The sequence below is a fragment of the Molossus molossus genome, unplaced genomic scaffold, assembly GCF_014108415.1.
Source record: "Molossus molossus isolate mMolMol1 unplaced genomic scaffold, mMolMol1.p scaffold_m16_p_1, whole genome shotgun sequence".
Taxonomy (NCBI): Eukaryota; Metazoa; Chordata; class Mammalia; order Chiroptera; family Molossidae; genus Molossus; species Molossus molossus.
This window is the reverse complement of record NW_023425344.1, coordinates 207,257,813-207,284,118: the sequence shown is the minus strand read 5'-3', so window position 1 is coordinate 207,284,118 and position 26,306 is coordinate 207,257,813. Positions and strand designations below refer to the sequence as shown.

The window sequence follows — 26,306 nt, the reverse complement described above, 5'->3', positions numbered from 1 at the left end:
TGTCAGCCCGTGGACCAATGAGTCATGGGTTCAATTCCGTTCAAGGGCACATACCTCAGTTACGGTTCCTCCCTCGGTTGTAGTTCGGGTCGTGTGAGAGGCAACCAGTTGATGTGTCTCTATCACATTGATGTTTCGCTCTGTCTCTCTCTCTCTCCCTCCCTCCCACTCTATCTAATGATAAATAGAAAAATAACGTCAGGTGAGGAGTTAAAAACATGAAGAAGAAAAAAAAGAACCACAACTCCTCTGAATGGCCTTGGGCAGGCCAAGGAGGGAAGAAATGAGAATAATTGAGAGGAAAGAAGGAAGCAACAGGAGTGGGGGGAGAGAAAGAGAGCTAGAGACAGATAGTAAAGAGAGAGCAAGGGTGGAAGAGATGAGATAGATAGATGATAGATAGATAGATAGATAGATAGATAGATAGATAGACAGACAGACAGACAGATAGATAGAAGGAAAAAAGATAAAATTGTCAGGGACAAAGAGGGTTTCCTGTGGTTATCTGGTTATGATAATATTTTTTTGTAACTGGTAAATCAGAGTATATCAGTTCTCTAATACATCTGATATTTCCCTTTCAAATAACAAAACTCATATTTTTAGTTAAAAACAAACATAAATATGTGAGTAGACAAAACAAGGCACCTATTGTAAGATCCCATTGATAGGGAACATCCAGAACAGGAAAAAGGAGCAGAGACAGAAAGTAGATCAGGGGATGCCAGGGGCAGGGGGAGCAGAGAGTGAGTTCTTTGGGTGCAGGGTTTGCTTTTGGGTGATGAAACATTCTGCAACTACATCGTGGTGATGCTTGTACAACATCATGAATGTACTTCATGCTCAGGAATGACACAATTTAAAATACAAACAATAACTTTCATTTATTACTTTATATGAATTACACAATGGAAAAACTAAGGCTAAAAACAGAAAAAAGAAAATTATAAAAGCAAAAGAAAAAAAACCTACCTCTTGAAGAGAAATATAAAAAAAATTAAAAAACTGAATCATGCCATGGAGGTGGGGGAGGGGAGGATCATGAGAAAGAAAAGAAAATGGTCAATGAGTGAGGGTAAAGCAAGTTCTTCTGCTGGGTCAGGGTGAGCACCTTCAACAGGTAGCTCTAGAGCTGCCCCTGATGTATTCTCCAGAGGCAGGAGCCAGGGCAGATTCAGAAGAGCATCCTTCAAGCAGAGGCGGTGGGCCTCAGTTATGTCAGGAGATGTTGCACAGCCCAGTCCCGGCTCCAGAGCTGCAGCTGGAGCGACTGCTGGAGGTGGCACAACCTCTGGAGGTGGACACCCCTCCAGGTCTGCGCCTGCATTGGGCTCCTCCGGGTAGATGACAAGGGTTAAGCCTCCTGGACTAGTGCTGGAGTTGCCAGAGGAGAACAGATCACCCATGTGCCTCCATGTGCCCCCCGAAGTCAGAACACAGGACCCACCACAGGACATCCTCCCCGCCCCGAGGGCAGTCCAGCAGATGGGTGGTCTGAAGCCAGTCTTTGCTCCTGGCCAGCCTCTGGGGGTGCTCCCTGTGTGTCTGCCACCAATCACCCCCTATAAGTTCGCATACACCTCCCCCACCCATTCCACCTCCCCCACCTTCTCACCCTTGGGCTCTGCCTCCTTGGGCTCCAGGTCACCCTGCCTGGTTTGCAGGGTGTTCCAGGTTGGAGTCATTTGCGAGCTGCCTGTGGAAACTGTGCGGCTTCTAGGTTGGAAGCTTGAGGAGCCTGGGCGATTTTGGGGGAGGAATCCTTTTCTGACCATCCACAGGCCCTGGCTCCCCAAACCTCCAGGTGGCCAAGGTCACTTCAGGCCTGCTCTGGCCCTCAGTGTGTGGCTCACTGGCTGCTTACTGGTAGACATGGGGCAAGGGTCTTCATTGACCAGCTGCTGCTCCTCCATGACCTGGGTTGAATTCCACAATGACAGTGACTGGCAGCCAGTCGGGAGGACTCAAGCTGTGCCAGGCCCTAGTCACTGCTGCTTCTGCCCACTGGACCTTCTGCTTCCCAATCAGGCCCAGCCCTGTGTCTGTGTACACTTCCACCAGGGAAAGTGAGATTCAACTCCAGAACTCAGCATAAACCTCAGGCAGAGGGCACCGCCCACACTCCCCTTCCACCCAGCCAATCTTGACCTGGGGTGTGAACATGACTGGTCCACCAGGCTTCTGACCCCTCACCCCCAACCTGTTTCCTCTTTCTTCTCTGGGCAGGCCCTCTTTACGTGAATCCCTCTTCTAAACACACACACACGCACACACACACACGGGGAGGGGACATGGGGCTGATGAGGTGGGATCCAAGTGGTGGTTAAGTCCAAACAAAAACTGCCCTGGGCCTCCCTGTGTTACCTCTGGGTCTCATTTTGAAAAGGACCACAGTTGTCTGGGCTGAGTCTGGACCCAGTGGTAGCCACGGTGGAACATAATCTCATCACTGCTACTTTTTTAAAAATCTTCACCCAAGGACATTTTTCCATTTTTTGTTCAGGTAGAGTGGGAGGGAGAGAGAGGAACAGAGAGAGAGAGAGAAACATTGAAGTGAAAGGGACACATCGAGTGGCTGCCACCTGCACGACCAACCAGGGCCGGGGACAAACTGCAATCCAGGTACGCGCCCTTAGCGGGAACCGAACCTGGGTCTCTCAGGACCGCAGGCTGACACACTAACAGCTGAGCCAAACCTGCCAGGGTTCATCACTGCTACTTTTGAGGCCATGGCCTTGGGACACTGGCAGACAACACGAAAACATGGTGTCCTCTCCAATGTATCTACCCAAATGAACTGGATAGAGGCTGTTATAGAATGTGGCTGCCTGGTTACCAGGGTTCCAAGTTCTGTTGGAACTCCATCGTCAGGAAGTGAGGTCACTGCTTGGTGTAGAACTGGGTGCTTCTGTGAACTCCATGGTACCCTGTGCACACAGCTCTCACGGCATGATAACACTTCTTGTGTTTGCTGAACAGTTTGCATATGTGTCTTCTCCTGAATCACCAGCTTCTCCAGGGCAGAGTCTGGGTCATGTTGGTCTATGTAGCCCTACTAACAAGCCAGTAATTTTTACATAGGACACACTCAACAGAAGATTTGATGGATGGGCAAGCAGACAAATGCGTGAACTTTCATAACAGTGCTCAACTATCAAGGGCTCTTGAAAGTATAAAGGAAGATGCTGAGTAATCGGCATCCTGATGATCCTCACCAGGGAATATGTTGGTGGTTCTCTTCCTAGATGGTCACATGGCATATGGCTCCTGTCTGTAAGTTCTGTGAAATGAGAATTCTCAAAACTGCCTTTCAAAGACAGAGCTGCCTGATCTTCATTCTGGTCAGCCTGGCACGGACAGTTAAACATTCACAAGGCGGAGATGGCCCCTGCAAGGGTTCTTCCCTAAGCAGCTACACAGCCATTTGAACCCTGAAAACCTCTGCACTGCAAAACAACCAGGCAATTTAATTTGGTTTTAGTCAGATAATCATCATTCTAACATTAACAACAGAGTTTTAGGTGAGTAAAATGTAGTAAATGGCACTTCAGAGCAAGCTATAATCAGGAAGAAGGATGTTACTATTCAGTGTCTAAATGAGGGCATGTACTGTGTAATTATAAGACTTGCTAAGGGGATTTTTAAATAATAAATTATATAAGAATATATATAAAGCCCAGGCCAGTTTGGCTCAGCGGTTAGAGCATCGGCCTGCGGTCCAGAGAGACCAAGGTTTGGTTCCCACTAAGGGCGCGTACCTTGGTTGCAGTTTGTCCCCGGCCTTGGGTGGTCATGCAGGTGGCAGCCACTCAATGTGTCCCTTTCACGTCGATGTTTCTCTCTCTCTCTCTTCCTCTCTCTCCCTCCCACTCTACCTGAACAAAAAATGGAAAAATGTCCTCAGGTGAGGTTAAAAAAAAAAAAAAAGAATATATATACATAAAATAGATGGTTTTTAAAGTTAGAGTTCAATATAAGTTTTGCTAAAAGTTATATTTTCTTTTATTTTTTCCCTTATTGATTTTAGAGAGAGTGGAAGGGGGAGGGAGAGAGAGATAGAAGCATCAATGAGAGAGAACATTGATTGACTGCCTCCTGCATGCCCCCCACTGGGGATTGGGCCCATAACCTGGGCATGTGCCCTGACCAGGAATCAAACCAATGACCTCTTGGTGCATGGGTCAGCTTTCAACCACTGAGCCATACCGGCCAGACAAGCTATATTTTTCACTGAAAATATTTTTATATTAAATATTATTAAAATATATATATTTCAATTGAACATTTTATTATTATTCTCTAAGATGTGTTTTAGTATTCTGACTTGGGAAAATAATTATCTCTCAGATTCACCCATAGATTTGGTTGGTACCCTTCTTTGGTCATTTTTCTTGCTAGACCTAGATCATATATGTGTGAGTCTTTCCTATGCTTCCTCAGTCCTGTTTGTCTTTGTACAGCAGGGCCTGCACCAGTGCTTTTCACATGTTAGTTACATCATGAATATTTTAATTAATTACCAATCAAAAAACTTGATGCAGAAGGTTAATTGTCTTCTCTTACTTCCTAACTTGGCAACACCTCTGGTAATAAATCAGTCTCATGATCCATCATGAATGGTTCTCTGAGCATTATCTTCACTCCTCAGTAGTCGACAGTTGCACAATGCACCTGTCCTTGCCATCAAAGAGCTCCAGTAGGAAGAACGCGTGCTGCAGAAGTATATGAAGATGCTGTCTGGGTGGCGACAGACCGTCCTACCTGGGGTGGGGCAGTCAAGGACAGCATCTTGGAAGAGGTGATGTTTGAATTACAGGACTTGAGAAATAACACACAATGCAGACAAGTGATGCTCCCTCCCTGCCCCTCCCCAGGGACATTGCCTTTCCCATTATCAAAGGTAATTCTGTTCTGACTGTATTGATCACTTCCACACATGTCTTTTTAGTCTTACTCTACACATATGGATCCCTTATTCTAGTATCACTGATTTTCAAACTTTCTATCAGTGGTATCATCGTATTTGTATAGTAAGAACCAACAATTTACTGGGCACTTAGGATGTGCCACTGTTGTGAATATTCTGCATATATTGAGCTAGTTAGTTCTCACAACAACTCGATGATGTGGGTACTACTGTATCCCATTTTACTAAGAAAGAAATTAAGTCTTGAGTTTTTAATTTGTCCAAGGTTTCACAGATAAGTGGGAGAGCCAGGACTCCATCCCAGGCAGTCTGGTTCCAAAGTCTAAATTTTTTCCCTTGGCTTTCAAAGTAATTGTATGAATGACAATCACTTTGTTTTTTTTCTGTGAGAGTGAAAAAAAATTTTTACATTTCTATCATAGGACAGAAGACCAAGAATATATTCCAGGCATTTCACATTTGAAGTAGTTTTCTTCCTCCTTTTTTAGTTGAGATGACTATAGATGCATATGTAGTTATAAGAAATAATATAGAGAAATCCCTTCTACCCTCTTCCCAATTTCCCCAGTGGTAACATTTTGCACAAACTGTAGTTCAAAATCACATGACATTGGTACAACCCACTAATTTTATTCATATTTCCTGATTTTTTTTTTACTTTTCTCAACATTACCTAATTTTACTTTTACTTTTCTCAACACTGATTTTGTTCAGATTTTCTAATTTTACTTTTACTTTTCTAAAGACAAAATCTTTCATTTGACAACTAGAAATAAAAGATTTAAAAGAGAAATCTTTGGTTTAGATAAAAATTTAATGTGAATGAATTTCAGTGAGAGGATAATGGATGGTGGATTTGGCAGATCATTCTTAAGTGACTGGTATCAGGTCATTCCTAAGCTTTGAGAGAAGGAAGGAGAGTTGGCATCGGCAGACAGGCTGAGGGGACAAGGAAGATGCACAACAGGGTGATAAACACTTTACCATATTCGCCATAATTATCTTCTGCTGGGTGGGGCAATGACAGGCATCATACTGAGAGATTGCTGTTGAATACTTGAAGTGGCTTTTAAAAAACAGTTCACTTAGCATAATGCATCACAAGCTGTGTAGGAGGGAACTGATTTAGCTATCAAGTTTGCACTTTGCAGAGGGTCCTCATCACCTCTTGAATATTTGCATCCTTATTCAAAGCTGCACAGTCATTCCCTCCTCAGATCTCTGCTGAGGACAGAACCCTCTCCGACAGCATTTCCTGCTTCAGCAGTGGTCCCACTTCTCAGAAGGAAATGTGGCTTAATGGATTCAGGACTGGAGTTAATGGAATTTACTTTAAGTATCTACCACTAGATTGATAGCATTTTTTTTCTTACAAATGATCTGTATACATGTTATTGAGAAAATATATTTGTAAAGCATTATTTGAAACAACATCATGTTAAGTTATTAAATGAAAATGAAAAACCTGAAATGTGTCTACGGCCATACCACCCTGAACGCACCTGATTTGTCTGATCTCAGAAGCTAAGCAGGGTCGGGCCTGGTTAGCACTTGGATGGGAAAATCTGAAATGTTTCTACACAATTTTAAATTAATAACAGGATAGATTACTAAGAAGGGGAAATGATGGTAAAGAGGTACAATAGCAGCACCTAGTTTTAACAGAGAAATAGATAATAAGCAATTAAATGCATTCCATTCTGGATGCCTTGACAACAGCTCTGGGAATCTCATCTTTTCAAGGAACTAATAGTTTCTGGAAATAAGAGAAAAGACCTTTGGAGGTGAACACTTGTCATTCGCTATGAGGTGCTCTAAAATCTATTCCCTCCACCTTGGATTAAAACATCATTGAAATTCACAGGAGGTCCAGGCTGTGTAGCCCGCACTTGGCGGGTGCAGAACAGAACAAGCGCAGCAGCTCAAAACAGGCATTTCCTGCACATCGCTGGCTGTGTGATGTTAGCAGCAGATTCACTGGTCACCTCACATAACCTACCTTTGCTCCTGCAAGCTTATAACAAGCTTTTCTTTGGAAATGATTGCACAGTTATTAAGCTGTTTACAAAATCAACCCACTCCCGTGGTAAGATTTATTTCTATGGGAGTCAAATCTTATATTCTAACTAGCCGAGCAAAAATCTGTTGTCATGGAAACCATTCCCCTTTCACTAGGCTGGAGCTGCAGTTCACTTGCATGGAGATGGATTGACAAAGATGCTGAGGGAAAGGGTGAAAAAAAATCAGAAGAGGCTTAAATCCATTTTCCTGAATAATATTGATGATCACTGTTAATTTTACTTTGGATGGAAATTAACCTATAAATATTAGATCCTAATAAAACCTTTCCATACTGGGGTGGGGGGATTCCTAAATATGTTTTCGAAGCTACTTAAGATATCCCAAAGGGTTTCTATTTTGCCAATAAAGAGGATCATTTATTAGAATAAGAAGATAGTGTTTTAGTTTGTTCTCAGAGTAATTAAAGCCATGATAGTGAGAGGGTGTTATGTTAAGGTTAATTTAATTTCTTTGTATTCATGCTTTATAAATTAAATGTCAGGACTGTCAGAGGAGACCTTTGTGGATTTATTACCCGTAAAGGATCATGTGCTTCTCAAGTTCATAGTCAAAGTAAAGGAACCCCCAAAGCAAGTTCTTCCTACAAATGTATGACATCATGAGTTGACCAGGAAGGGCACATTCATATTACAAGCCTTGTGGTATTTGTGCCTTCCTAAAGGATGGGGCATTTTGGGGGGTGGGCAGAGGTACTAGTGAGATGGGTGTGTGTTATCCCATTTCTTACTGTATGGCCCCAGTCACTCCTGCTCCGTCTGAGGAATCGCCACTTTTCAAATTAGGTATCATTTCCTCTTGAAGTGCCATCAGCCAGATATATCTTTAAATTTAAAATTACATTGTTATGAGAGAGCACACAGAGCAAAGTTTGCAATTGCCATGAGGCTCGATTTCAGGTGCTGCTGGGTATGTGCAACAGAAGAGAAATGACAACATGACCAGGGGAATAACATGAGAGAACAGCCTCTGCATCTTATCCCAATATCAGGCATAAGATGCTTGAGCATTTTGTGGATATTTACTTAAATTCAACTGAAAAAAAACAAAACCATCTGAAAACAATACTTTTCTTCTACACAGCATGAGATTCTTAGTAAACAGAGATTAAATTATATAAGGAGTATTTATCCTTGGGGGGAAAAGTCCACTCTTTAAAAGCATAAATTATCTACAGTAAAATATACAAGCCTTACATTTACAGTTCAATAAACTTTTACATATATGTGTGTGTGTGTGTGTGTGTGTGTGTGTGTGTGTGTAGATATGCAATTACCACCCAGATCAAGATAAAGAACCTATCTCTACCACAGAGAATATCATCACAACTCTTTCCAGTCAAGCTCCACCTTCAAAAGTCACCATTTTTCTTACTTCTATCCTCATAGGTTACTTCTGCCTATTCTTGAAATTTACATAAATATATTATGCACTTCTTTGTATGTGGCCTCTTTTGCTTAACATAATATTTCAAAAATCATTTATGTTGTTCATATATCATTAGCTTGTACTTTCTTATTATTAAGCAATATTCCATTGTATGCATATGAACAATTTGTTCATCCATGTTATTATTGATAGATATTTGGACTGTTTCCAGCTTGGGGCTATTATAAATAAAGCTGCTATGAATATTTTATCAAGTCTTTTGTGGACATATGCTGTCATGCAGGGTAGGAGTATATTTAACTTCATTAGAAAGCTCCAGTTTTCCCAAGTAGTTGTACCATTTTAACTCCCAATAGCAGTGCATGATTTTCCCACCCTCACCAGCACGTGGTGTTGTCAGTCTAGCAGGTATGTACTGTAGTCTTTCCTTGTGGGCCCTTTGTTTTGAAAGAAGCTATGTTAATGTCTGCATCAATGTTGTAGTAGGGTCCAGAAGTCAGAATTAAAATTCAGATATTGTGATTACCATTTGCCAGCCTCTTAATGACCCCATGCCCTTGAAAAATGTATGTTTTCTAAGATAAATACAAATTCAAGTAAGCTGAAATTTTGGGGTAGCCGTAAGCTGATGACCAGAACAGATTTAAGTTGGAATATTTTGGTATTCAAAACACACATCAGTTCAAACTTCTTCAATTAACAATAGTCACTTGCTGGAAGAGACTGAAAATCTATTTGTGTTCCTATTTTTAAGAAGTCATTGAAATTCAGTAGCTGACTCCAGCCTGATGGGGAAGCTTCACTCGTGGTGATTAGCTACAGGACTGTTGAGCCAGTTCAATCTCACAGAATTTCTAGTTTATCGGGAGGTCAGGTGCCTCAAATACTGTACATGTGTATGAAAAGAGCTGACTAGCCAATTATTGGTCCTTCACTCAACCTTGAAATGTGTCCACAGATTGTGATGGGTCAGATTCTTTTTATTCTTTGTGGTCATATTGCTTTCCATCTAAAGCTTCTGAACTTCAAAGGGAAAGCAGAAGATGCACATTCTAAACAGATTCATAAAATGTTAAGGCGAAGCGATCTGGCCATTGCCAACAGGAGGAATCATCCAGCTCTTAACTGACTGCCTTCCTCAAATGTATTAGGGTTCTCTTACTGAAAATTGTGTGGCTTAAAACAATGCAGATGCTTTTATCTTGTAGTTCTGTAGGTCAGGAGTCCAACACACAGAGCTGAGTCCCTTCTGGATGTTCTGGGGGAGAGTTCATGTCCTTGGCTTTTCCATCTGAGGCTGCCTCTGTTCATTGGCTTGTGGCAACTTCAGAGCCAGCAATGTGACTTCTCTGATCCTTCCTCTGTAGTCACATCTCTCTCTCTCGCTCTCATTGACATAGCCCAGAAGCTCCTCTACTTTTAAGGACCGATGTTATTAGAATGATCTCATCCAAATAATCCAGGATAATCTTCAAGATTCATAACCTTAATCACATCTGCATAGTTCCTTTTGCTAGGTAAGATAACATATTCACAGGTTCCAAGGATTAGGGTGTGGACATCTTTGGTGGCCCTTATTTTACCTACCATATCAAGAAACAGAATCATACCTAGGGATCAAATCCACTCACCCCAATTCTGGTGGCTGAGCCCCGCTCCAGTGACACAGGTGCTCCCTTGAAGTGAACATTCATTAATGCTGCTTAATGATGCAGGGCCCAAAGTGTGGCTTTTCTCCTCCCAAGGTATCTCAAAGGCTGAGGAATGGATGGTAATGCCACCAGTTGTAATTGTCTTCCAGTAAAGTGTAAAAGAAACTTGTGACATCAATCTCAGATACAGATTGCTTAGCTATGATCTATTCTTTGATGTTATGAAAAATATTTTGTAAAGAGAGAGAAGCCATTGTATCTTGCCATGAAACTCATAACTTAATACTGGAAAAAAAGATACTCTGAAATTGTTGAATTTTCAGAACATAAGAACAGTCTACAAGAGACATCCTAGATGTAAGCACTTAAGTGCAAAAAAACCACCTCTTTCTTTTATGATCTGGTCACCATTGTGATTTAGCTTTGAAAGTATAGAGAGGTGGGAAGGATTCTAGTCTGGGTCTCAGAGGGGCAGGATAGGGAGAAGGGAAAAAAATGTTTCTAGTTTTTCAAGTTTCATCTAAGAACAGTATTTCTAGTGGGAACAATGTTATAAAGAGCATTTGGGTTTCCTAGCTAGCCTAAGTATCATACTTTAAAAAGCAACATCATTTCATAAACTATTTCTTCTCGTTAATATCTAGATGATTTGTAAATTCAGTTTTAATTTCTAGTTTGCTCCAGAGGTTATTTATAATGTCATATCTTAATTTATAAAAGATACTGAACATTAAGTGAAGCATTTTGAGGAAAGTAGTTGAGTATGAGGATCAAAGTTATTAGTTTTGACTTAGTAATGAACAAATGTATGTTTACATGTGATGAAAGATGAGAAGATAACAGCTTGCAAAATGAAAAAGCGTAGCAGAACATCCAAATTAATTGTTGAGTGTGATTAAGATATTAAAAGAAATGTAATAAAGCCACAGAAATTTAAAAATAGGAAAATGGATTATAACAAATAGATATACAGGGTGGGATAAAAGTAGGTTTACAATTGTATGCAAAACAGTTTATTTTTGTATTGTTATTTATTAATTATGGTATTATTTTCCATTAGGAACAACTGTAAACCTATTTTGCCCCACCCTATATAAATAATAATAATGGAATAAAGCCAACTATATCCATTAATACAATAAATGAATAGCCCAAATGTCCCTATGATAAAGGAAAAATCATCAGATAGAGCTTAAAACAAATGTAGTTTTAAAATAAAAGGTAAGCAAAGTTATACTAGAAAGATAGAAAGAACAAGGAGGATATATATAACAGTACCAAGTGAAATGGAGTTCAAGACCAAAAGAACTAAGTGAAACATAGAAGGAGATGATCTAATGTTAAAGGTATAATGAATGCACAAGGAAGATACAACAAACAATAAAGCCACAGATTACATAAGGCAAAACCTCCTAGATACAAAGGAGAACATGACCAAAGCACAATCCTTATGACAAATTTGATCACCTTTTTATTTTAGGATACTATAGGTCAAGTAGACAAATTATAAACCAGAATACAAGGTTTCTGATAAACCCAATTAACGAGTTCAATTATGTTTACAAATGTATTAAAAAGGTCTATACTATGAATTATATCATCTATCTCCTCTCCTATAAGAAGAGAATGTATTCTCTTACACTCATTGAATATTTACCAGCAGCTATCATATACATGCATCTGTCCACAAAATAATACTGTAAATTCAAAAGAGTAATCCATGACTTTTCACTTCCTCTTCAACTGCCCATCTAAAAATTTCAGATCATTTTCCAGTTTGGGGTCCCTAAGGCGTTCTTGGTAAATAAACACAAGTGATGAGGCCAGCCTTGTCCACAGATAGTCATCAGCAGTGGGAAGAAACTAATTTAACAAACACTATGTCCTGGTACCTCTTCAGAGTGCCTTACAAATAGTACCAGTGAGAATGTACACCTTAACTACAAAGAAAAGATCAATAAGAAGCTTTAAAAAACATCACCCTGGCTTAGCCAGTGTAGCTCAGTTGATTGAGGGTTGTCCCAAGCACCAGGAGGTCACGGGTTCAATTCCCCATTAGGGCACATGCCAGGGTTTTGGGCTCAATCCCCAGTAGGGGGTATACAGAAGGCAGCTGATTGATGTTTCTCTCTCATCGATGTTTCAATCTCTCTCTCCCTCTCCCTTTCTCTCTCTCTAAAATCAATAAAAATATATTTTTTAAAAAACCACCACCCTGGTCATTTTAAAATGCAAATTTAATAAATGAGATTCCATTCTTTACCTATTAGATTACAAAACAAGTATAAATCATATTTGGAGTAAGATATACAGGCAAGTATTATTCTCATCACTCATCTCAGCAGAAGTGTAAATTGAACAACCACTCAGAGGGACATTTTGATAACATGATTTTTAAAACCCTTTAAATCTTGAAAGTTTGTTGATCAAGCAATTTCATTTCTGGAAATGGGAATAATGAAGAATGTGTTCAAATATTTACTACATGAATTTCATTTTGGCTCTTTGCAACAAGATGGAAACTAACTAAATGTCCTAAAATAGGAGATTAGTTAAATTATGATGCACCTTCACAGTGGCTAGCTGCCCTACAGTTTAGCAGTTAATAGAATACATTCTGATCACAGACTTTCTGGATTTGAATCCCTGCTCAGCATTTCAGCTTTTTAACAGCTTATAACTTTGGACCACTTAAGCTCCCTTGCCTCAATCCTATCTATCACTATAAAAAAATTTGAATGAGCCTGGCCAATGTGGCTCAGTGGTTGAGCATCGACTCATGCACCAAGAGGTCACTGGTTAGATTCCCAGTCAGGGCACATGCCCAGGTTGTGGGCCCAATCCCCAGTGGGGGGCATGCAGGAGACGGCCAATTGATGTTCTCTTTCATCAATGTTTCTATCTCTTTCTCCCTCTCCTTTCCTCTCGCTCTAAAATAAATAAAGAAAAAAAATTTGAATGATAATACCCAACTTTGTTGAATTGTTATGTGGGAAAAGATGAGTTAATATGTGTAAAATATTGCAAGCGGTGCCTACCACTTAGCAAATATTATCTGTGTTATATAGCTATTAAAAAGGGAGTAGCCAGATGCAAAAATATATATAGTATATTAAGTGAAAAGAGTGGATTTGAAGAGAGCAATGGGCATTTGACATGATCTCAGTTTTATTGATTTACATTATATAAAGACATACACATCTGCCTATAAATGTATATGAGATTTCAAAGGATAAACATAAATAGTTCATTATCAAGGCTGTTAATAGCGTGTCTCTGGAGATACTGAGTTTTGTTTTGTTTTTTTCTCTTAGGTCTTTTTATTTCTGATTTTTCTGAAATTAGCATGTTCTGTTTTTGAAACAGAGGTAAAAAGTTACTTCTTAAAACAAATAGAAAGTCTCGCTCCCACCAGTTATTTAGTTCTCCTCACGGGAAAGTTGAGGGGAATGAATATGAAGTCATTGTTGCTTTTGCGTCTAACACCTGAGTCTCCAAAAAAGCACAGCAGAAGTATTTCTATATGAAAAATAGCTCAGTGCTTTTTCACTTTATCACATATATTCCTAGGAGCCTGTTTTTACTTATTTAGTGAAAAGTCCTTAATTGTAGGACAGAGCATTTCTATCTGGGACACTGAATTACTATAGAGAACAAAAATGTTATAGATCGCAAATCTGTTTTTCTTCTTCGAACTGTTCCCTGGTAGTAGCAGACAAAGCCGAATGCTAGAGCACACAGAAGAACATGGCAGGCCATGAGGTGTGCACGTGGGGGCAGCCAGACAGGGTCATAAAGGAAACAGCTTTCCAGAAAGGGACGCAGAGCCTGCTGGGTGGGGCCCCAGAGTTCTCCAGAGGACAGGCAGCATTTGCACAAAGGAGATCTATCCTGTCGTCCATCTCCAGGATGTGAAATCCAATATTTACACAAAGGCTTGGCCCAAGGAAGGCATATTTTTTAATCCTTGGCGGTAAATACTTAGTAACTGCCTAACAACACACATACCACGCTTTAGAGTATCTGTAGAAAGGCGCGCTCTGTGACAGCCATGGGCAGAGTGGTGTTGACCTCCCAGCCTGTCTGCCTCCCGCTTTATTAAAGTTTCATGTCTTCAATCACAGTTGCTGCATGAATTCCTTTACAGCCTCCAGCACTCTGAGCAAAAGCCATAGTGACACAGCAAATCAATTTTCTCTTGAGAAACTGGAACACTGGATGAGGCAACAGTTTTATTTGCTGTGCTGTGAAGGGAAAAGGGGCTCCCGCATCTCACTGCTGAAAAAACCTACCCTGGTGATTTACATTTCCAGTTTAAGACTTTCTCGTCGAAGGCGGAGAAACGTCTTCAGTCTGATGGACTTTAAAAGTTGTTCAGAGCACCTCTGGAATTCAGACTGTGACCCAAACTGTCTTACGAGGAAAGCAGATACTTGGCATTTCCCCCTGAGAGATAGAGAAACTGCATTTCTGTTGTTAGTTGTTAGAATATTCTACTCTTCTTCTATTTCATTAGAGAGCATAGGGAGATTAAATGGACATTACTAAGGTCAAAATAGTGGTCATTTCAGGACAGTGATGGTTTCTTGTGGGAAGGGATTGTGTTTACTTTCTTTCTTATTATTTTCCTAGCCTGAATCACTGTGCCTGGCCCATGGTGAAATTTCATGAATAAGAATTAATAAATCATGAAGGGAAAAATTATCATTGTTATCTGTATTAGTCGATTTTATGGCATAAAACCCTTAAAATTTTAGTGGCTTATAAAACAAAGGCTTATTTCTTGTTCATATGAGTCTGAAGTTCTGTTCTTTGTGTCTTCTCTCTGAGGCCCACAGCCACTGTGTGGGACGTGCCCTGTGCCACGCTGACCTGGCTCACGCCAGCTCACAGCTCAAAAGAGTTGATGGCACACGTCTCTTCCCAACTCTATGTTCAGTGATATCGTTTGGGTAGCCTAAAATCAACTTTGTATTTACACCATGGAAATTGGCAAACGGTTTAAATCAGAATTTGTTTTTGTTTTTTTGAGAGCCAGTTTATCAACACACTACTGGGTTTATGGGACAAAGAAGAGGAACAAAGGAGCTGGCAGAAAATCACAGTGCTTCTTTAGGCCAAAGCAAATCACATGGCTCAGAATGACAGTGGGGCAGAGACACATGGTCCATTTAGAAGAGGCCCTGCAAGTCATGTGGCAGAAATGGGGAGGGAACAAAAGGCTGTGAACAACACTGCCATCTACCCCACTATCTGAGTAATTATAATTGACCAAACCCCAAATTGGGACATGCAGAATGACAGAGTGTTTTAATGATACATATGTATATTTTAACATAATTTTTATTATGAAAATAATACTACATATTAAGCGAATACTTACAATATGCCCAGTGTTGTATAGAAGAGCATCCTATCCGTGATTTCCTATAATCCTCACCATGGTCTTATGGTGTAGGTACTGTTATTATTTCCATGTTGCAGATGAGGAAACTAAGCCTAGAAAGTTTAGTATTGTAGGTGGGCTTCCCTGGACACAGACTCCCTTGCATAGGAATGCTTAGTTGCTGAGTGCTCCAGTAGACCCACCTGTGAGGAAGTAAGAAGTGAGAAGGCAGAGGGAGAACAAGTGGCCTGCAGTGGCCTCAGCCAGTCCTGCAGGGAGCTCTGGAACTAGATGACCCTGTAGGCTTATTCTCAACTCGAGGCCAGGGGGTCCCAGCAGTCACTCATGGGATACCCCAGAAGGGCATAACCTTGAGTAATGCAGTTTTCTGTTGGCAAAAGCAATTTCTATAGTAATCTATCAACTGTGATATACCCAGCATCTGGAAAAGGGATGTATCGGCCTTTAAAAGGGGATCTGGGCAGAGCACCACAGTATCCACTACAGGTAGGTAATATGTCCGTGATCACACAGTTAGTAAAAGGCTAGAATGTAAAACTAAGTCTATCTGACCTTAAAGTCTGTCCTCTTAATCCCAGGGCTATGTTGGTCCCATTGCCTATCTGTGTCATTCAGTTCCTACAGTCAAATGAAATAATGTCATGTCTGATATATGTTATGGTTTAAAGAGTGACTGAAGCAGAATGCTTGGATTTAAATTGTTATTAAAAGGGCAGTAAATGGCATTCTGCATAAGCTTTGGGTGTGAACATTTGTGTGTGCGCACATGCAGGTCCAGCACTGAGGAGTGGGAAAGGGGATTGTATATAACTGTTAGATTAAAAGTGCATAGTGCCTTCCTTCTTTCTGTTCTCCACACAACCGATATTGTCAAGTTTACAACAGACTGGGTGAACATCTGGACCTCTTTGGGTCAGCTCTTTACCCAGGGATTGCCCTAGCTCTCCCTCGGTGAGAGCCAGGGTTTGCCACTGTCAAAGATAAACAAAGCCAGACACTAGGTAAAGTGGGAAGGACGGATTTTAATTAGTAATATACTTTTGCAATAGGGAAGAGAATCCAGCACTAACTAATCTCAACTTCCATTTGTGCAGAGGTGACTCGGGCATTTTAAAGGGAGAATGAAGGAAGAGGGAGGGGGGTGGCAGGAACTCAGTAGAGCAGATACATGAAAAATTACAAAAAGTGGGAAGGAGGGGTTGGCCTAGGTGACACCCATCTGGGTTTGCCAACTGGAGCTTTTGGAGGTCAGGCCCCTACCCTCCCACAGAGACTGGGAGAGGGGCCCTGTCTTCAGGTGATGCCTGGAACAAGCAGCACATTCTTTCGGCAGCCTTGAGTTTCCTCAGACAGACTTCAAGGGGCCTCGTGTCATCCCAGGGATGTGGCCTTGAGCTGTTAGAAACTGTGCTAGCATTTTGTTCAAGTCTTTTTAGGCCAAAGTTGAGGCCTAGTTGACAAACACAGCTCCAAGGAGCCTGGCTAGAGTTTGGGCACAGAGAGCATCTTTGTCACAGCCAAGGAGAAATAAGCAGCCATTTCATGGGACAATTCCCTACCCAGCAGACCCCTCTGATACTAGTGTAATCCACAGCCAGGGCCCTGCTCTACTGATGAGCAATCTCATACACACACATTCACACACTCTTACACCCTGACATACTCTATGCTCACATCATTCATACACATATTCCCATAAAGTCACATACAGTTTCACACACAGAGCCTCTCACACACGCAGATGTTCACACACACACACACACACACCCCTGGACTGTGTGTTTCAGTTCCCAGGTTCAGCTACCCAGTTTGCAGATCACAACCTGTTCACTGTCCTAACCCTGCTGCTAGACTTAAAAGACAGGGGGACACCTCCAGGCAGGCCAGCCTCTGAGGCTCCCTTCCCATGTAACTACAGTGAGCTGGGCCTAGGGTAGATCCAGGAACTGCCACCAAAAGAGAAACCGAAGGAGAGAGCCCGGCGCTGGGGCAGGCAGGGTGCAGGCAGGAAGGAGTTTTCGCCAGAAGGAGAATCAGGCCCTTGGCAGTTCAGCTTGAGATTTCCTCGGCTTGAAGCTTCACTTAGTGAATTCTCATTTGTTTGCCTCATTCCACATTCAGCCCCGTTTCTGCCGAGGGCTCGGGTCAGTAGGTGATAAAGCCAGCATTGGACCCCAGTCCAAAGTTTCTTGCCCTCTCCCCTGAGAACCCTCTCTTTGACAAGGATTCTTTTCAAATTCACCAACAAACTTTATGCAGGGGGAAAAAAAGATTGGCATTTCCATACATTAACTAGGCATGCTATGGTTTACACATTGTCTGATTGTTATGCATAATCGAATCCCCTTATCAACTCATCTTCTTTGTCTTTACATGCTCTTGCCATGGGTTGTCTTTGTTCCTAATTGCATGGGTGGAGAAAGATTTTTCTTCTTTGGGAGGGTGAAGCAAAGAGCATCACGTGGGAATCAGACGAGGGCTTGTGTTCTGGCTCTTCGGTAGGTGAGTGGTCAAACCTGAACTCGGGTGTATCCTCCCTGAGCCTCTGCCAAATGGCAGGGTGGTGACTGGGATTCAACTGGGTACATATTTAAAGCATGCGTCAGAGTTCCTGGTTTAGAATAAATGGCCAATATATTGTAGCTATTAGAATTTTTCGCTTTTGCTTTTTAATGATGTAATGTCAGTATGTAGTGAGACTCAAAAATCAACATTTCTTCAAGAAAAATTGTTATTCTCCTTGGGAGGGGGACTTCCTTCGGAATCACATTGCATGGATGGTCACTTTGGTCCTGCATTTTGTGTTGGCCTTGGTACCTGGAAGGAGGTGACATGGTCTGCAGCCCTGAGCAGCGTGTGTGGTGACAGAGCTTCTCCGGGGAGGCAGCAAGGTGTGCTTGTAACTTCAGATCCCAGACAGCCAGGAAGCTTCCTTTCATTTGCCCCAATTTGTCTCCATCCAATAGTCGTAGTAAATGGGGGAGTGGGGGAGGAGTGACACATGAATAATGTTCAAGGATAGTAAAGAAGCCCCTGTCTTCTGTCTGGGCATGCTCAGCAGCAGGGCTGGGCAGATGCACAGGCAAGTAAAGAGTTGGTCAGGATGCAGAGAATTGTGTTACCTATTAGCTGAACCCAAATAATAATAGGTTTTGAAATACTCTCCCTGTGCATTCCCAGGTTGAGCTCCAGATCGTAACACTGTCCTTTGAGAGCAAGGGGAGCAAGTGTGCGTGGAAATTGGAGGGGGAAATCAGGAGACGAGGGAATGAGGAGGAGGCAGAGTTTTTTGTTTCTCTTCTCAAGCTCCATACAACTTGCCATCTTTCTGGGAGATCTTGGTTATTCAGAGCATGCTCTGAGCTCTTGACTGGAAATTTGTCAGTACTTCTTCGGCTACACCATTTTCCCACTCTCATTCACTTTCTGATCATGACACTGTTTCAGTAAATTAGAAAACAAATATCCAAGAAATCAGAATATCATTGCCAAGGCACTGTAAACAGCTTCTAATGGCATGTACTGCCAAAGATGCCATAACGAAAACACACACTAAATATTTACATCTTTGGTGTGTTGGTATAAATGTACAGGGCTGCTCTGTGGTCCTGAATACAGAACATTTCTGTTCGCACAGAAAACGAATTTAAATACTTCTGGGAGACAAAATCAATCAATAATAAAGTTCTTCTATATCATATGTTGTTTATAAATATGATCCAAAGACTATCCCGTAAAAACAACACACATATATACCCTTTCCACGAAAAGAGTGTTTTCTAGTGATAAACAGTTGTCAGTATTTTCATTGTCTCCTGCTCAATTTCTGCAAGTTAGCAAAGCTTCAGAGAGAGGTTTCTAGATCTTTATCTTAGAATGCAGTTGTTTATCAAATACCAGAACAGTCATTTGCCAGGTAGAAGGCATCCTCAGGACTGAACATAGATACAAAGAGGGGAAATATGCAAATAAATGGATTTTGCAGTTCACTTATTGCTTTGCCATAGAAATCCTGAGAGTGAATGAGGCCAGCATTGTCAACTACAGAATAATATTATAGCAGCAGCTGGTCAACGGTTCTTTCGAGGGGTGAGGTTTGCCTTACATTATACAGACAATTCATTGCAAAGCTGGGGTACAAGAAACCAGGTAGTTCCCATTCTGTGTAGCTGAATGAATTTGGCTTCTGTGCTCCAACCTCCAAATGTGACTAAGGTGTAGGCTATAATAAAAAGGGGAAGAAAACCGGCAGCCCTGCCAGCTTTTGCTCATTCAGAAAAAGAAGGGCTATGAGTTCCAAAGTAACGGAAAAAATTTTCCCCTTTAGAATATGTTTCTCCTTTCATTGTTTGCTCTTCCAAATGACACCCTCTTTTCTCCCTTCATCCCTTGGGCTCCTAGAAAAAAAGTTCTTGAGGAGAAAACGTTTACCCCAAATGATAGTACAGCTGGGATCTAGTAATAAAGAACAAGTAGCCCTTTCAGCAAATGTAGACTCATTTTATGCTTTTCCTTACTGACACATTATTGTTGGTCTACCCTCCCAGAGTCTGAGTACGTAAACCAAAGCACAAGGGATAGAGGATATTCTACAGGAATTTCTCCTTCAAATGCCCCCAGTCAGTCAGCAGGTGTTTGTTACAGGAAGGAAAAGGTAAATAAGAGTTAATAACAGCCCAGGTTTGTTAAGTGTGCAGCACACGCCAGCATGATTCTGAGCTTTTAGGTGTTGTATATCACGCAATGCCCACAACACCAAGAGTAGCAGTATTCTTCTCATTTTATGGATAAGGTAAAACTATGGGTAAAAGTTTGAACAGCCTGTAACTGGCAGCATTTATTAATTCAGAATAGTTCCCCACCATCCATAACTAGCAGGAACTTTCATATTAGTGAGTGCACTACACCCTCACAATAACCCAACTACAAAGTAGTAGTATTATTCCCATTTTGTCCATTGGAATAATTCAGCCAGAAGTTAACTTTCTCAAGATCACGCTTAGTGAGGGACAGAGTCAGAATTTAAACCCTTCCAAAGACTTTCTTTGTTCTTTCTACTCTCCCACATTTCTTCCACCAAGCACTTGGCATGCCTATTCTCAGAGAGATTTAGTGCCCAACTTTGTATTTAATAAAACAAGTATAAGAAGAAAACATGCATAGGACCAAGAGATATAATTGTAGGATTCTGTCTTTTTACTGAAAGGAAAAAATGGATGAGGCATTGTAGTGGCAAAGAGGAGAATGGGCTTTAGTTTTCAAAAAAGACATGTGGTTAAAGGGTGTTTGTCTCTGTAGTTCACAGGAGGTATGGAAGGATATGCCCAGACTGCCAGGTGATTGGAATTTTGTATCAAATACATGGTAATGGCTGCAAGTAATGGGAAGCTCCAGTACCAGACTTAACTAGGAGTTTGCTTAAAGAAGAAACCTAGTGTTAGGGGATTTCAAGTGTTGGTTCAACTGCTCAAAGATGCCATTGGAAGTTAGGCTCTTTCTCTTTCCACCCTGCTTCCTTATCACGTTGGCCTTCTCTTGAGATTCACAAGACATTTGCCTAAAGTCAGGAACAAAAGGGAAGAAGAACGCACCTGTGACACCGGTACCATGTTAGCAGAAAAGCAGAGGCTTTCTCAGACTCCACCAGCCCCCAGCTGACTTCCACTTAGGTCTCATTCATCAGCAGTGTGTTCTGTGGCCATCCCAGCAGACAGGAGGCAGCGAAAGCAAGTGCGGCCCCAGACACGTGCCCCGGAGCAGAACTGCATTCCTATGTGGATGGGGCTGTGGGACATCACAAAGACAGTACACCCTGGTTTAGGAGGCTAGCGTGGAGAAGAGTTAGGGCCACGGGCTATACTTGGGAGAAGAAAGATGATGCTAACAAGGAAGAAAGTTGTGGTGCCCTTTATATCTACCTTCACATTTAAATGGCCCCAGAGCTTCCTTCCTTCCCTCATCCTGGTTTTGACTCTCTTCACTCTTTCTGCCTCAACCCCAGACCAGTAGCCCTTTGGGCTAAATAATATTGATAATTATCAGATCATCTGACTCCTTTTTTTAAATTCTTGCAAATAATAGGCATTGAATACATTATTGCTGAATTAATTACTTAGTGAGATGAGGAAATTCGAGGCAATTATCAGTAGGTGAGGGCCTTTGACTGACGTGGCCAGAAGTTCTCACTGCTTCAGAGGAGACACTACTCAGAGCCTGGGAAGGCACCTGGAGGCCATTGTTACCAGAATCCATGTTTGCAATGTCGGCTCAGTGGCCCGACTCAGAGGAGAGGAATCTGAGGAGGCGGAGGACTCTTGGGTCTCTGGTCAACACAATTCTCTGTGATCTTGTTGCTATTTCATGAGATTACAGCGTCATGATTTTCTTCTTCCTCTGCAGAGCCAGCTCTCCCAGGCACTGAACGGGCTGTCGGACAGGGCCAAAGAGGCCAAGGAGTTTCTGGTGCAGCTCCGCAACATGGTCCAGCAGATCCAGGTACCCGCAGCACTGAGACAGACAGCCAACCCCGTGGGTTAAGATGTAACCATGTGGTGGGGAGTTGGTTTTTTTCTCTTCTAGTTTTATGTGTTGTGGGGAAAAGTCTATTTCTCTTCTTCTACCATGTCTCTTTTAATATATACAAACACACATACCAACCAACTTTGAACATACACCACTTCTTGAGGTGGTTATGCTTGCCAACAAGCCAGAAAGAACCTGAGTTTTCCAAGTGGTTCCTATCTTCCACATGAAAGTCCTAATTCTCCACTGCTATGTGTTTTGAAAGAGGTCTATTTCTTTCTCTTTTTTTAAATTCTCACCTGAGGATATTTTTTCATTGATTTTTAGTTAGAATGGAAAGGGGGGAGGAATGGAAGGAGGGAGGGAGGGGGGGGAGAGAGAGAGAGAGAGAGAGAAACATCAATGTGAGAGAGACAGCACTATCCTGACTGGGGCTGAATACATGCCCTTGATGGGAATCAAACCTGGGACCCTTCAGTCCTCAGGCCTTCACTCCAACCACTGAGCCAAACCAGCCGGGGTGAAAGAAGTCTATTTCTTTGTGAATTTAAAGTAATTATTGTTGAGTTTTTAAAACTCTGTAGGTTCCCAAAGCATCTTGTAATGATTATATCTTATCTGATGGTAACAAGTCACATTTATTCTTCCTTCTATCCTTCACTCCTTCCTTCCTTCCCACCTTCCTTCTCTTCCTCTTTCCTTTTTTTCTGCCCCATAGTAATGTTTCTCCTCTACTTAGATACTTAAATATTTTTCAACCATGATCTATGATCTTCTGGTGACTATAATTTCAGATTGCTTTATCTGGACACAATGACCAACAGATCAGCCAGCATTTGGAATCTGGTGAATTACTTCCTATAGCTAAAAGGGAGAAGCCATAAATTACATGAGATGCTAAAATAATGACTTTTTGCCCTGTTTACCCTTCTTAAGTTTTGAGATTTGCCTCACAGAAGTAACCTTAGCTCTGGCCTCCAGTAAATTGTCTTTCTGAGCTAATATTTCACCCATGTCAAGGCAGAAATGGCTTTTTAAATGTAAGCCAGCCTTCCAAAGCATCGGCATATACACCCATGTTAGAACTCCTGATTCCCTAACAGCCTAACAGTTGTACACTTCCCTCTGTTTTCCAGAGCAGTGGAGTCACTCCTCTGCCTTTGCTGGCATAAAATGTGCAGCCCCAGACTCGCCTCTGAACCTCACCTCTTCATCAGACCAAGCTCTCTTTCTGGTCTAAATCAGAGCCTCTGAGGAGAAGGCTCCCCGCCCCTCCCAATATTGCCCTGCATGGGATGTAGAGAGCGCTTAAATGGTGTTTCCCAGGGGACTTCTCTGAGACCTCAAAGCAATTGCCATGAAAGCCGAAACTTAACATTTTAGAAGTCATTGCTCAAGCAGTTATTAATCCATACCTTACACGAAGAAGACCTTGCATTTCAAAACAGCCACCAAATGCCTATCAGTAGATCCTTATTTAAGAGAAAGATACAGTCTTTATTACTTTAGTATATATAAAAATTTGATAAGCTAAGCTCTTCCTTCTTTGCCAGTCCCCAAAAGTTTACAGTGTTATTAGTGTATACATGAGTATTTAGTTTTCACTTGCTATAAATTAGTCATTTTTCAGATTATGGTTTGAGAGTCAAAATTATATATGTAATGTATTGAAAAGATTACCTTTAATGAATGCTTATAATTTAGTGAGAGAATTGTCTAAACTTAATGTCTATGGCATGTATAGATTTAAATGAATTTATACATTTAGATCCAGCCCTGGCCAGTTTGGCTCAGCAGTTAGAGTGTCGGCCTATGGACCAAAGAGTTTCAGGTTCAATCCCCAGTCAAGGGCATGTACCTCCATTGCAGGTTCATCCCCAGCCCTGGTCGGGATCATGCGGGAGGCACCCATTCGATGTGTCTCTCTCACATCAATGTTTCACTCTCTCCCTCCCTCCCTCCCTCCCTCCCATTCTGTCTAAAAATATCAATGGAAAAATATACTCGGGTGAGGATTAAAAATATACATAATTTAGATCCAGCATTCAATTTAAACATCATGGGGAAGCTATTGTTCATTTAGAACATGGTTACCCTCCCCCCACAAGCTGTTGGTTCATGTTCAACTTTAACAACTTACCCGTTCATGTTCACTTTGCTTTCCTTAATGAAAGGAGTAAGTACTTTTTTGCCCATGTTTATTCTTATAGACTTCCAGTGTCATTAGATTATTGTTTAATATCGAAGACCATCGCCATCCTCTTTCTTCTCTCTTTCCTCGAATCTAGTGATTCTTTTATCTCTCGTGCCTTAACAATACCCCACTGCCTCAGGCAACCAGCCTTTCTGAATGTCACCTTCCACCAGACACAGCTGAGCACATGCCAGATTTCAAAGGGATTCACATGCAGCTCTACAAACAAAACTTTGTTTCATTTAATGTAATTCAAACGTTGGAGACGATTCCCTTTTGCTAAAAATAAGTTTATCAAGTGATAGTTTTCCTTTTCCATCTAAATTTAGAGCAAAACACACCACTATAGAATGAAATGTATCCAGTTATTTCTAGGATGGCTAATGTGCATTGTGGACAGAGTTCCTCTCCATTCCCTTCAGCGGGGATCTCTACCCCACAAATGAATGGGCAAGCTCTGTTTTCTCTGGCAGCCCGAGACACTAGGCACCGAGGCTGAGAGGTGTGCTTTCTTACACAGGAGAACAGTGTGGAGTTTGAGGCCTGCCTGGTGGCCCAATGCGATGCCCTCATCGACGCCCTCAACAGGAGGAAAGCTCAGCTGCTTGCACGCGTCAACAAGGAGCATGAGCACAAGCTGAAGGTGAGTCTGCGCCACGGGGGGAGCAGAATGCCAAGGACCCGGGCCCCTGGGCTGTGACAAACAGGCCAGGTGGGAAGGGGGAGGCAGGGTGCACACAGCCTTGGGTGGCCAGTGGCCTGGCTGGCAAGGAGTGGCATAGCCCTTCATTCAGTACTCACTTATTCATTTAACTCAGCAATATTTGTTGAGTGACTCCTCTGGGTCAGAAACTGCTTTGGGTATAGCCATCATAAATAAGAATCCCTGCCCTCATGGTGCTTATATTCTACCAGGAAGATAAACAGTAGGCAAGAGAAGTAAGTGAAATATCCAGTGTATTAGTAAAAAGTGCTAAGACAAAAAATAAGGAAATGTAGATAAGGGGAGTACTAGGGATGGGAGCTGAAATTTTATACAGTGTGGTCAGAGTGACCATACAGAGACGAAATGTGTTTTGGGGATCAGGAAATGGAATCTGTACTTCCCAGAAGGCAAACAAGATTAGTCTTAACTTTGAAGTGACCTGTGCATTTGGACAGCTGTACAGACTTGTCATCACACAGTGGAATCAATGGATTACAAGTGTGGGTCCCTACTGGCAGAAGGACTGGTCCTCCTGGAGACAGCTGATACCCCATCGGTTGCCCCGTTGGAGCAGGGCAACACATCTGAGAGCAGGCTGGATAGATGGAAGAGTCAGCAGAGGGGAGCTCAAATAGGAAGTCAGCAGAGTCTACATATGTGGCCAGTAAACCTCAGGTGTCTCCCTGTGGATGATGGGGGCAGGAGCAGGGGTAGTGTGCAGTGCTGGCCTGGGATTGGCTGGGGGAAGAAATGAGGCCTGACCGCAGGTTCTCTGTGGGGTTGGGCAGTCGGCATCAGGGAGCTTCAACAGGGGGCAGCAGTGAGTGGACACAGCCCTGGGGGAGCTGGTGAACAGTCCCGGTACTGTCATGTATCCCCCGCGGGTTTGGAACAGGCTCTAGCCCCTGGAACAGGCTAGCCACTTCCAAAAGACTAGGAGCCAGTAGGAGATCCAAGGAAGAGTTTGAAAATGAAGAAATAAGAGAGCACAGCTGACAAGATGATAGACTAAAGTTCAGAAGTTCAGTGGCAGGGAAGCTTTGAGCCAGGCAGGTACCCAGTTCGTGGTTACCAGAAACAAGGTGCTAACAGGGGTATGAGGCCTGGGCAAGGCCTGCAGCAAGACTGGCAATAGTGAGCCCTGAACTGCAGAGTCGCCAGTCCTTCCTAGTGCCCCACCTACACACCGGGACCCGGGACCCCGGTGGACAGGGAGCCAGGCAGCATGATAACGGGAACCATTCCCCTGGGGACTCTTCCCACTTCTCCCCAGAGGTGAAGAAAACCCCCACTCCAGCTACCTCCTCTAAGGCGCCCTCCTCCAGTTCCCACCTGCTGCTCCTCAAAACGCATTTAGAGCCATTCAGCTGCTACTTCCTTTCCCAACGCCAGGGCAGTACTGTGGCTGGACTGTAACCCTTTCTCCCTCG

At 42.3% G+C, this 26,306-nt stretch overlaps 1 protein-coding gene across 4 annotated transcripts in view; it reads left to right on the top strand.

Annotated features, from left to right (window-relative positions):
- The window catches only part of TRIM9 (tripartite motif containing 9), a 93,878-nt gene that overhangs the window by 24,095 nt on the left and 43,477 nt on the right, over positions 1-26,306 (top strand). For all 4 annotated transcript variants that reach the window (XM_036270932.1, XM_036270946.1, XM_036270956.1 and 1 more), the window contains exons 2-3: positions 21,854-21,949; positions 24,691-24,813. In XM_036270932.1, the coding sequence (XP_036126825.1) occupies positions 21,854-21,949; positions 24,691-24,813 (219 nt within the window). The remainder of the gene's footprint in view (positions 1-21,853; positions 21,950-24,690; positions 24,814-26,306) is intronic.